At 38.4% G+C, this 12,071-nt stretch overlaps 1 protein-coding gene across 2 annotated transcripts in view; it reads right to left on the bottom strand.

Moving 5' to 3' along the window:
* thsd7ba (thrombospondin, type I, domain containing 7Ba) overlaps nucleotides 1–12,071 on the bottom strand; it is a 143,973-nt gene that overhangs the window by 32,735 nt on the left and 99,167 nt on the right. For both annotated transcript variants that reach the window (XM_085373691.1, XM_085373690.1), the window contains exon 14: nucleotides 11,378–11,556. In XM_085373691.1, the coding sequence (XP_085229817.1) occupies nucleotides 11,378–11,556 (179 nt within the window). The remainder of the gene's footprint in view (nucleotides 1–11,377; nucleotides 11,557–12,071) is intronic.

Raw genomic sequence — 12,071 nt, 5'->3', positions numbered from 1 at the left:
ATGAGTTCACCATCTGGCTGCAGCCAGGTAAGCACAAGATATCTAACATTAATCCTGCAGTTTGGGATCCATCCATTCCCTTGAGTTGCTATGGGCTGTGTTTGATTTTCAACAGAAGGATGAACGAGACTTGACTGAGGAAAATTAACTGTATACACTAATGATTCCAACAGAACGGGGTGTACCCATACACTGCATATAAAAATGAATGTAGGTTTTAGAGGTTTTAGAGTCACACTGTGAAACTTTGGTTCTCTTTAACTTTTTAAAAACATTCTTGATTTGCCTATGATCTCAACGACTAGTTTGAAATTTTATTCAATACAGGGCATTCATTTTGTCAGCTGTAATCAAAAGGACAATACAGCAGGGTATGCTTTAGGCCAGAATAATTTGCGACTGATGGGTCACTACAATGTCATCATGCAGTGTGCCTCGGTTCATCATACATAGAATTAAAAAAAAAAGACAATAGCTTTCTGTAAATGCTCAACTCAAGCATGTTCTATTTTCATTTCATAGTCTATATTAAATCTTTGGTGCAAGAGAATCGCTGTGTGTGAATGATATAATATAATAATATTCTAAATAAACTTCATGCAGTGATAAGATGAAAATGAGTTAACACCACCATACTGGCAAGGATAGATGCACATAGTATATGCCACAATAATATAAACACTCTCAACAAATTATTTACAGAAGTATGGAAATTACCAACATGACACACTCATAACTATAACATAACACCTGTCACGGCGATGAAGAGAGTCCCTAAGAACATTTACGACAAAGCAGAACGGCTAGTAACATCAAAGCAGCAGCTATCAATTTATTCACAGAGCCCGAAAAGTAAAATGCCTGAAAGTACAAACAATCAAGTGCTTTTACGGTAAGCATAGCCGATGCTGTACTTGCCAAATCTCAAATTTGCACTTGAATAAGGTAAGCAAAGCAGCTTATATTACTGAATAATGTCGCAATAATTGTGTACTTTGGGCTTTATTTTTGCTGCACTGTGAACAGTCATTATTGAAGATTTTCGAAACAACAAGACAGGGGTGCCTCTGTTACGGTAGGTCATACAATCTGGCATACAAAGAGCTCTCAAAAGCACTTATAGGTCGACACAGTACGTAGAAAATATTGCATATAATGGCTGATACAGTGTCTGTCACCACTGCACCCCTATTTACTCTGGGGAAGTACAACGGCCCACTTGTGTGTCTTCAGTACAAGCCAAGGTTCCTGCAAGATTTATCATATCAATATTGATTCATGGTACTTTTCACAACAGTACAAAGTGGTGACATATTACTGCCAAAAGCAGGTATAACCTTTGTTTTCAAAGTTCCGTGCCCCAGATGAGCATATGCACACAGTCTGCACAAAAATAATTAAATATTTGCTTATGGCTTCAATTTGCCTTCTGCTCAGTACATTGTACCACTACATCTTACATGCTGTGTAAACTGTTTTGCTCATTATATTTGTTGTGCAACCTTATTTGATGTGCAAATGAAGACAGACTTGTTTTATAAAATAAAACAAAAATATGTTAGACTATAAGATATATAACATTTCCTATTCGTCATATTAAAAACATTTTTCGTTATGCGGTTATCCTGAAGCAAAGGACATGATGACTCACAGCTGCTGGCTGTCACAGTAACATGAAAGGCTTTCTAGCTTGAGAATTTTTCAGGAAAAAAAATGACATTCTGAGATGACTGAATCTGACCTGACAAACCCAGCTAAAATGGCTAAAGGCATTACGGGCAAGTTTTGGCTGCTTGTGGAAGATGTATATCCAACACTGCTCGCAGAGTTGTGCATTCCCAACGTCATATGAACATGATGTGGCTCTCTCATCTCTGGGATATATGAAAGCAACTGTCTGTCAGTGTAGTAACCCCCGTGGGTTCTGCTCCCTTCACGCATCAGTATGCAACAACTGCCTCACGTTAAAAAGCTTGCATTTTTCTATTGGTTACTCCATAACTGTAAGATAAATAACAGTAATATATTATTATTAATTTTAAAACATAATTTATCAAAAAAATAAACGATGGATGGGTAGATGGAATTCATATTAATTGTATTCAACTAGATGTGTATATATCTATAGCTAAAGACCACGTGTTGGTTTTATTCCTTGGGCAGAATCCTACAATTAGGTCCATAAAATTTGTGCTAAGAAATATAATTTTTTTTATATTTTGCCTCAGCACACCACTGCAGTTAAGTTGAAGGAATTACAGCCATTTTTATACATAGGCCCTCATTTTCAAAGGCTCAAAAGTATCTTGACAATGAACTGAAATGACCAGGTTTAGGTGTGGGCAAATCGATAATCTGGTGCATTCTTAAAACAGGGAATGCACTGGCTAGCTTAACAACATCAAAAGGACTCCAGAAACATGGAATGCTAAAATGTATTGTTTCCAAGTCTTGTTTATAACTAAGAACACTCCAGAGGAAGTAGGTATATTATTATAAAAGTCTGCAATGTGGATGCGATGGCAAAATGCAGACCACTGGTTACACTAAAGAATAGGAAGCCAGGCTTTTTCAGAAATTTTCTGCAACCCCAGAAAACATTGAAAAGTCCTGGAAAACAAAAACAATCTTTGAAAACTCTTTGGACAGATCAAAACAAGATAAACTTGTACCAGAATGATAGGAATGAGAATGTTTTCAGAAGAGAAGGAACACCTTATGAGCTGAAATATATTCCATCATCTGGCAAACATAGTGGAGACAGTATAAGCATGTGTGTCTGCTAGTGGAACTGGACCAGTAGTATTCTTGATAATGTGACTGCATAAAGAAGTAGCAGGATGAATTCTTATGTGTACGAGGCTGTTCATTCAGATTCAGTGAATTGAAGGTTCTTTACAATGAAAATGGGTAACGACTCAAAAAACAAAACACAGCCAAACAACCCAACAGTTTCTAAAAGCAACTGTCAACATATTTAGCTAGCTTCAGCAGACAATGTGTGTTGGTAAGAATGTTAGATTCGATGTGTAGGTTGAACAGTATTTTATTTAATCTGGCTAGTAGGAGAACAGCACACAATGCAGGCTCTAAGGTAGGTAAAACTCCCAGAACTCCAATTTCCCAGCAAACATATGCAGACTCAATTATTTTTTAAACTTGTTTATAACTTCAGTTTTGGCATAGAGACAGTAATAACGGTCACATGTTCATGAAGTGTGATTAGCTAATCCTCACAACTTTAACGGGACCGTGGTTTAGGTCGAATTGTATAATGCATGAACAACAGACACATCTTTTAATCATTTACTAAGTGAACAGAGTTAATTATCCTTTCAAAATAAGATTTTAAATCTGTAGAGAAAATCTGATAAACTAAAATACTTGAAGCCAATTACACCAAATGTATTAAAGATTTATCAACAAGAGCTAAGCCATGAGGGAAGACTAGATAAATATCAAAAACAAGTGCTGACAAGACTAGTAGAAATTTAATCCTGCAACAGCCAACAGCATCAAACATTTACATGTGTTACTGAAAAAACAGTGAGCTTGGGTATCATAAACAGCAGCACCATTAGAGCTTAGCTTGGCAGCAATACCAGCAGACACCATGACATTTCTCATCAGTAAATGTGTGGTTGAGATAAAAAACAAATTGTCAGTAAATTAAGGCCTATTTAAAACCGTGTGTCACCATTTTCATTTTCTTTTCTCTAAAGCAAGACACTGTTACCCAGTAGGATCAGCAGCCCCGTAGCTTACCGACAAATACATAAACACCCATGTGAACGGAGCCAAGAGATCAAGCAATGGCCAAGAAAGCACAACATACCTTATTTTGACTCTGTCAAAACAAAACAGAGTCTGGGAAATAACTGTTGACTGTTGTATTGTATATAGGATATGGTGGGTAAAATCTTAATCATTTACATCTACATATCATTTACATATACTTATAATTAAAATTCTGTCTTACCTTTTAAAAAAGTGGCATAGATTTTTAAAATAATTAAGGAATTTCTTTTGAGACTTTAAAACAACTGTGATGTTTGATGCATGCAACAAGCCCTATTCCCCTATCCTTCACACTGACATTCATACAGCACCTGCTGCATACATACAAGGCTTTCTCTCTAATAGACACAGTCACCCACATGGATTGATGCATCGGTGCAGTCTGGTGACAGAATAAGCCCAAGATTGAACCGCTGACAACTATTGAACTGTTTCCAATTCACTACAAAAACAACACTGTTTGTAAAAACTTATAAATTAAATATAATTATTCATTCTTATAGACGGGATAGATGAAGCATCATCATTTGAGAAATGGAAGGCAATTTTATTAATTTTACATCTTGCTTGTTGTTCACCAAAAAATTCTTAAAACAGCATCCACAGACAAACCGCTTAGCACACATAGTGCATGCAGTGTAGACCCCAAGGCCTTAACAGAATGAAGACATGTGTTATATGGAAAGTGAATATAGTACGTGATGTCTCAGCATTTGGTGGTAAACAGTTGGAGTTTTGATGAAATTCAGATATCTCTAGTAATTATAGATCCAATTTGTGTTTGCCTTGGAGCTCAGCTTTGACATCTGTGAGCTCTCAGTGGCTATCTCTCAGGGCATCTTGTGTTTAGCAGTATGCTACAAATAGTGGTACTCTTACATCAATGAGAAGGGGTTCATGATTTCATTAGAAAGGTTTTTGGGTGAATTTATAATTATGTTTAAAAATGTGGGATATACAGTGGTGTGAAAAAGTGTTTGCCCCCTTCCTGATTTCTTACTTTTTTTGTATGATTGTCACACTTAAATGTTTCAGATCACCAAACGAATTAAAATATTAGAAAAAGATCCCCAAAAGTTGATTCTGTTCATCTGGTTTTCAGTTTTCAGTGAGAGAAACATTTCGTCACTCATCCAAATGACTTCTGCAGTCTCAGTTGAATGCAGGTTTCCCCAACCTTATAAACAATTCTTTTGTACAATGACTGAAACTAGCATCACTGACAAGATCGTCAGTGGTGCCTTCCTGCAGAAGGCACAGAGTCAGCTGCTCAATGAACGGGTGAGACAACATTTTTTTTTACCATTGATGTGCTAAAATCAAAAGAGGCGCGGATCTGACAGACTTACAATGTTTCCAGATGAGAATACTCTTCAAAAGGTGTTTGACTTCACTAAGAAGGCTCGTCTAGCACAGCATGAGACAACTCATCCAAGCAAAGAAAAACATCCTTGCAAAAGGGTTGCTGTGACACAGAGAAAAATCCCGCTAGTAGAACTGATCACAGCCACAGAAACTGCATTGCTGAGACAGGCTGAAACTTTCATCTGCAGCTGCTCTGCTTCCACATCTGCAATGTTGTTGTTTCGAATTGCTAAGCCCCCAGTCTATTTACACCTAGAGGCCAGTGCCCACTCTTTCATCTTTTGCCATATTACAATGCTGTGATTGCAGCCATTCCCCAACTGTTTGGAATGGTACTCATGGCCATTGATCAATTGTCAGTGATCAATGAGCTTTGATCAGTGGTTGTTGATCAATGGTCATGACAGTTTGCATATTAATGGCCACGTGTAAAAAAAGGGATTGCTCCCTAAACCTAATAACTGGTCGGGCCACCCTTAACAGCAGCAAGCATTTGCAATAACTCTCAATGAGACTTTTACAGCACTGTGGAACAATTTGTTCCACTCATCTTTGCAGAATTGTTGTAATTCAGCCATATTGGAAGGTTCTCGATCGGATTCAGCTTAGGTCACTCCAAAGTCTCCATTTTGTTTCTTCTAAGCCATTCAGAGATAGACTCACTGGTGTGTTTTGGTCCTACTGCAGAACCCATGTGCCCTTCAGCTTGAGGTCACAAACAGATGGGTGGACATTCTCCTTCAGGATGTTTGGGTAGAAAGCAGAATTCATGTTTCCATGTACCACAGCAAGTCTTCCAGATTCTGAGGCAGCAAAACAGCCCCGGACCATCACACTACCACCACCATATTTTAGTGTTTGTATGATGTTCCTTTTCTGAAATGTTGTGTTACTCATAACACCAGATGTAATGGGGCAGTCCCTTGCCCAGTCTCTTTCTTATGTTGGAGTCATGAACACTGACCCTAACTGAGACAAGTGAGGTCTGCAGTTCTTTAGATGTTGTTCTGTTCTTCTGTGACCTTCTAAATAAGTCATTGATGCACTTTTGGAGTAATTTTAGTAGGCTGGCCACTCCTATGAAAGTTCATCACTTTTCCTGGTTTCTCCATGTGTGGATAATGGCTCTCACCATTGTTCATTGGAGTCCCAATCCCCTAGGAATGGCTTTTTTTAACCCTTTCCAGACTGATAGATGTCAATGACTTTGTTTCTCAGCTGTTTCTTTGGATTGTGGCATGTTGTGTTGCTTTTTGAGATTTTTTAACCCGCATCAGTTTTTCAGATAACTTCTATTTAACTGACTTCTTCATTCAGCAGGTCTGTAAGTAATCAGTCCTTGGTGTGGCAGTGAAACTGATGTCAGGTTTATAAAAATGTGGTCAATCACTGTTAATTCATGATTTAAATTTGTTTGATGATCTGAAAGATTTAATTGTGACAAACATACAAAGAAATAAGAAATCAGGAAGGGGGCAAACACTTTTTCACACCACTGTATATACCTGTACTCCACAATTAAAAATAAGGGTATATATGAGACACTTATCATGATGGGGAACCCATACTAACTGTAATGAAAATGAACCAATAAACATCATATGTATGCGACTTTAAAATCTCTCCTAATTTAAAGCTCCCCCTCTTGTTTCTCCTATTTTCATAGCTGACAATATGTCGAGGCTTCAAGATGGAACTTATTTCAAGAAAATGAGAAAGACAGCCATGTATTGCCAGTGGTGACTTCACTTCAGTCTATGGCCAGGCACCCTTGACAGCAGTCATGTGTTTCCTGATGCAATGTTTAAAAAAAAATACTGTCAGTTCTGTATTTATAACTCCACATTCTCTGAGAGAAGTGACAAACACATGGTGTATTTCAAGGAGACATTATATATACATATATATATATATATATATATATATATATATATATATATATACACACATTTATATAATACCATATTTTGCATGGCAAAAAGTTACACAAGCTATGTTGACAATGTAAAAACGAATTTTTTCTTGTTTGTGGTCATTTCTAAAACACCGGTTCATGATAACTGTTATCAAAAATGAAGGTTGGCTATGGTTTAAAACAATAACGTCAACAAAAGATTTTAGATATGTACTTCATTACAGTATACATGATATTTGGTTGGAGGCCTTTTGGCATAGATTTGGCAAGGTAGTTAAATTTTGGCAGATATTGACAGCATCTTGCAGTTGCTACAGATTTGCTGGTTTCACATTTATGATGTGATTCTCCTATTCTCCTGGTGTAGCCACTACCAGCTCCACCATCATCATTAAGTTTGCTGACGACACCGTCGTGGTGGGCCTGATCTCTGATAACAACGAGATGGCCTACCTGAAGGAGATTAGGAATCTGGAGAACTGGTGCCAGAGGAACAACCTCCTTCTAAACGTCAGTAAGACAAAGGAGTTGATAGTGGACTTCAGCACTAAGCAGGAGAGGAACTACCGGACCCCCGTCATCAACGAGTGCCCAGTGGAGAGAGTGGACAGCTTCAAATACCTCGGAGTTCACATCATGCAGGACCCGTCTTGGTCCTGTCACATCAACACTGTGGTGAAAAAGGCCCGACAGCATCTTTACCACCTCAGACGCTTGAGAGACTTCCGACTGCCCTCCAAGGTGCTCAAGAACTTTTACTCGTGCACCATAGAGAGCATCCTGACGGGAAACATCTTAACCTGGTTCGGGAACAGCACCATGCAGGACAGACGAGCTCTACAGAGGGTTGTGCGATCAGCTGAGTGCACCATCCGCTCCGAGCTCCCTGACCTGCACTCAATCTACAGCAGGCGATGCTGGACCAAGGCCAGGAAGATCGTGAAGGACCTCAGCCATCCCAACAATGGACTGTTCTCTCTGCTGAGGTCAGGAAAGCCAACATAGAGAGACTGAGGAGGAGCTATAAATATATATTTATATTTATATTTCTTCATACATCCTTATATATTTCTATACTGTGTATTTGTGTATTGTGTATTTTGTTGTACAGTTATTTTATTTTCAACTTTAATTTATATATTTTATCTTATTCTTTCCCAGTTAAATTTACCCTTCATTCTAATTTGTTGTTGTACAGTTGTTTCATTTTTAACTTCAATTTTTATATTTTATTTTATTCCTTCCTAGTTAAATTGACCCTTTTTAATTTTCATATTTATTTCCTATCTTATTCATAGCCTTTTTTTCTGTTTCTGTAGGTCACGAGCAATTGTGTAAGCATTTCACTGCATATCATACTGTGTATGACTGTGTATGTGACAAATAAAATTTGAATTTGAATTTGAATATTCCACCACATCCCAGAGACACTCTATTGGATTGACATCTGGTGACTCCGGAGGTCAATTGAATACAGTGAACACAAAGACATGATCCATAGCCTATGGTTTGTCAAGAAAATATCCCCCACATCATTACACCACCACCAGCAGTCTGAGGTGGATCCCTGTTTTACCGTCCAAATGCTGCAGCAAAAATTAAGACTCATTAGACCAGACAAGATCTTTCCAGTTTTCTTTTAGAAGATCTTCTTATCAGTGGTGAATTGTAGACTCAATATCCTGTTGATAGCTGCTAGCTGACAGGAGTGGCCTAGGTCTTATCCACTGGGACTGTCCGAGCAAATGACCCACCACAACTCACTTTGGGATGGGTGGGTCGATTTGGGAGATGGAATGTGTCCCATTGTGCTGGATGAGGACTAACTTGCATTATTTCAGTTAATGAGTTTTACACAGATATACTCGCTTTTTTTGGTAACCTGTAACTGAAATTATACTCAGCTACTAATACTAATGATAGAAAGATGGATATGCGCCCATGAATGTTCACATTTTGGTCTATCTCTAATTAATCTAAACATAGTTTTGCTATGATTTATATACAGTCAGTGTTACAGCTGGATCCATACATGGATAAAATCAAAAACATTGGCTAGTTGTGACTGAACAACTGCTGTTTAGGGGTGGCGTTTATCAAAGTGCAAACAAGAGTGCCGGGTTTTTAGTATTCTTCAACATGAAGTTAATTCTTTACTTACTCATTTCCCACTTGTACACCACAGCTTGGGGACTTTTTTCAGTGAGAGTGATGCATGCATTATTCATCATGATTAACTTGTTCATGGTCATTCATTTATCAGTACAAAAAAAAAAAGAAAATATATACATACATATGGGCTTGCTCATTAACAGCACACTTTTGAGTTTACTTTACAGAGCAGCTTCTGCACAGCCTTTTTGACATTGTAGCCATTATTGCTCATTATTTCCATGGTGGCTCTCTCTCTCTCGCTTTCGTTTTCCTTCTTGCTCTGGCTCTTCCTTTCTCTATCTCTCCCCCTATCTTTTGCGCTCACTCAGCCGTGTGACAAGAAGATGATTTGTGGCATGCTGTAAATTTTATAACTGTCGAGCCAATCACTTCTGGCTGGGGCTCAAGGGGAAACATCTGCTGGTAGGTGTGAGGCTAGAGTTTGGCTACAGCGATTCACAGTTCAGAGTCAGCGACAGGAGAGCAAGTGTTTGTGAAAGAGGAGAGACCAATTAGGATTGAGAATTTTCGTTGTCGTGAAATACTCCTAACAGACATTAACTACATTTTTACAAATGTAAAAATAGAGAGCAATGGACAATAGTTACTTTAGGACAAAGCAAGGATAAACCAGAGGATAAATCTTTCTTTGACATCTTGTTGAGACCATTTAGAAGTTTCCTCATTTGACATAACAGGAGGAAGCACCCTCGCAGCTCTATGCCTACAGAACTAGCACAAAGGTTAGAGTATCTCTCCACCCACACTTTGGACAGATGTACTTCACTTTAAATGTCCAATTTAGCAATGTTAACAATGAGCCCCACTCCACAGTCTGGATAAATCCATGAGGACATGGGCAACAGTGAGCTCCAATTTAAGTGTTGAGGGTTATTACAGGGCATTACAACAGGGGCCATATAGACATTGTTAGTGGGCACTTAACCATCTGTACACAAATCTCCACTAGAACACATTAGAATATTTTTCACACAGCCATGCCTCATCTCCATACTCACCTCTACAAACTAAAGTGTCCTTTCAAGCCCATTCAGGCATAGAGGCAGCATTCATAAAACACTTCCCCTCTTTAAACCGTGACCCCACGAGAGATGTGCTGTCACAAAATATTCAGGGCTGTGCAAAAAAACCTGACTATGGAATATCAAAAGCTCCCATCTGTCCACTTCCCTCCTCTCTATTCTTTCTTTTTTTGTTACTTAATTTTCTTCCATTTTTATGTCAAGGAAAGGGCGTGTCTTGCAAGGCCATTGATTTGGCGACTCAAAACACCAGACAATGAACTGATCACCCCTGAGTCCCTCTGCCTAAAGGGTAATAAACCTTGTCATTGAAATGTGAGCAGAATTCATCAAAGGTATCCTAAAAGCCTAAATGAGATGTGTCAAACACTCACATGGAAACTGCAGCATGCACCGTACAAATGTTTCCTGTATAAGATAGTGTGTGCCTGCGTACAGCAAGGAGAACACTATTAGCACTAAGACGGTATTTGTTTCCACATTTAGCATAATTCTGTGTTGCATGTACTGCAGAAGTACACGTGACTTCCATTATTTGTTATTATTAATCTCTGGCTCTCTTTCACAGTCTGTCTTTTCTTCTGTCTTCTTCCCATCACCTCCAACCAGTCAAGTAGATGGCTGCTCCTCCCTGAGCCTAGTTGTGTCGGAAGTTTCTTCCTGTTAAAAAAGAGGTTTTCCTTCCCACTGTTGCCACGTGCTTGCTCAAAGGGGGTTGTTTAATTGTTGGTGTTTTTCTCTATTATTGTAGTGTTTTTACCTTATAAAGTGCCTGAGATGACTGTTGTTATGATTTGGACCTACATAAATAAAACAGAATTGAAAACTGTATTATCCCTGAAAATGACCAAGTCTGAGAAAAAGGAACTTAAATAAGCAGCAAAAGAGCTGATGAGCGCATTTCTGTGTGGTTTTACTGTGTCTCCTTGTGTAAATTTCTCCCTGAAATTTTTAACTGTTATTAATAAATATTAATAAAGATCAAGCAACAAGTGAATAGGAATTCCACTTTGAGGACAGATTCATAACAAACAGTTACCTTTCAATATTTGCTTTTTCCTCTTGTATTGGATTCTATATACTACACTGGTGCTAGCCTTACCTGGTTCTTTAAATCCAGTTTGGGACATGGTCGTCCTCCATTGAAAGCTTTCTCTCTCAGCCACTTAGACCTGATCTTTAACCCGCTGCCACAGGATGCACTGCAGGGGGACCAAGCTGACCAGTCACTGAGCTTGCAGTCTATGGGGCAAGGGATGTGGCAAACCTCCACAATGTAGCCTGGAATTTAAATTGGCAGACAGAATGGGCAGGGATGATTCAGACTTGGTCTGCAGCTGCAGTGCAGATCACATTAATTATGTCAGACAGTCACGCTACTGGTGAGTGTTACCCCAGACCCTGGACTTACCCACCGTGAGACCGAGGGCTAATAAACGGACTAATGAGCATTTAATTCCTATGCTGTATAAGCTTTTTACAGTGTGTTAAAAAAATTGTTGTTCTCTGCGTTTGGTTTTTAGCTAGACTTACACAGCAAGGCTTCACGACACAAGGAAACGACCATATAGGACAAAGACTTACAGTTGTGTTTTAGTCACTGACATTTTTCTTTCACATTAAAAGTTAAATTGCTCATACTCTCATCAAATTTCATCATCAATTTACTATATATAGTGAAATAAATTAGAGATATAATCTATGTTGCATGTATCTAATACAATGTTGTATGTTTATGAAGGATACTCATTATTTTTAGCTAAAATGTGTAATTTGTAGGCATATCTCAATTAGTC

The sequence above is a fragment of the Diplotaxodon limnothrissa genome, linkage group LG16, assembly GCF_057381915.1.
Source record: "Diplotaxodon limnothrissa isolate DT_005_m linkage group LG16, D_limnothrissa_male_GT1.1, whole genome shotgun sequence".
Taxonomy (NCBI): domain Eukaryota; kingdom Metazoa; phylum Chordata; class Actinopteri; order Cichliformes; family Cichlidae; genus Diplotaxodon; species Diplotaxodon limnothrissa.
This window is presented reverse-complemented; position numbering and strand designations above follow the sequence as displayed.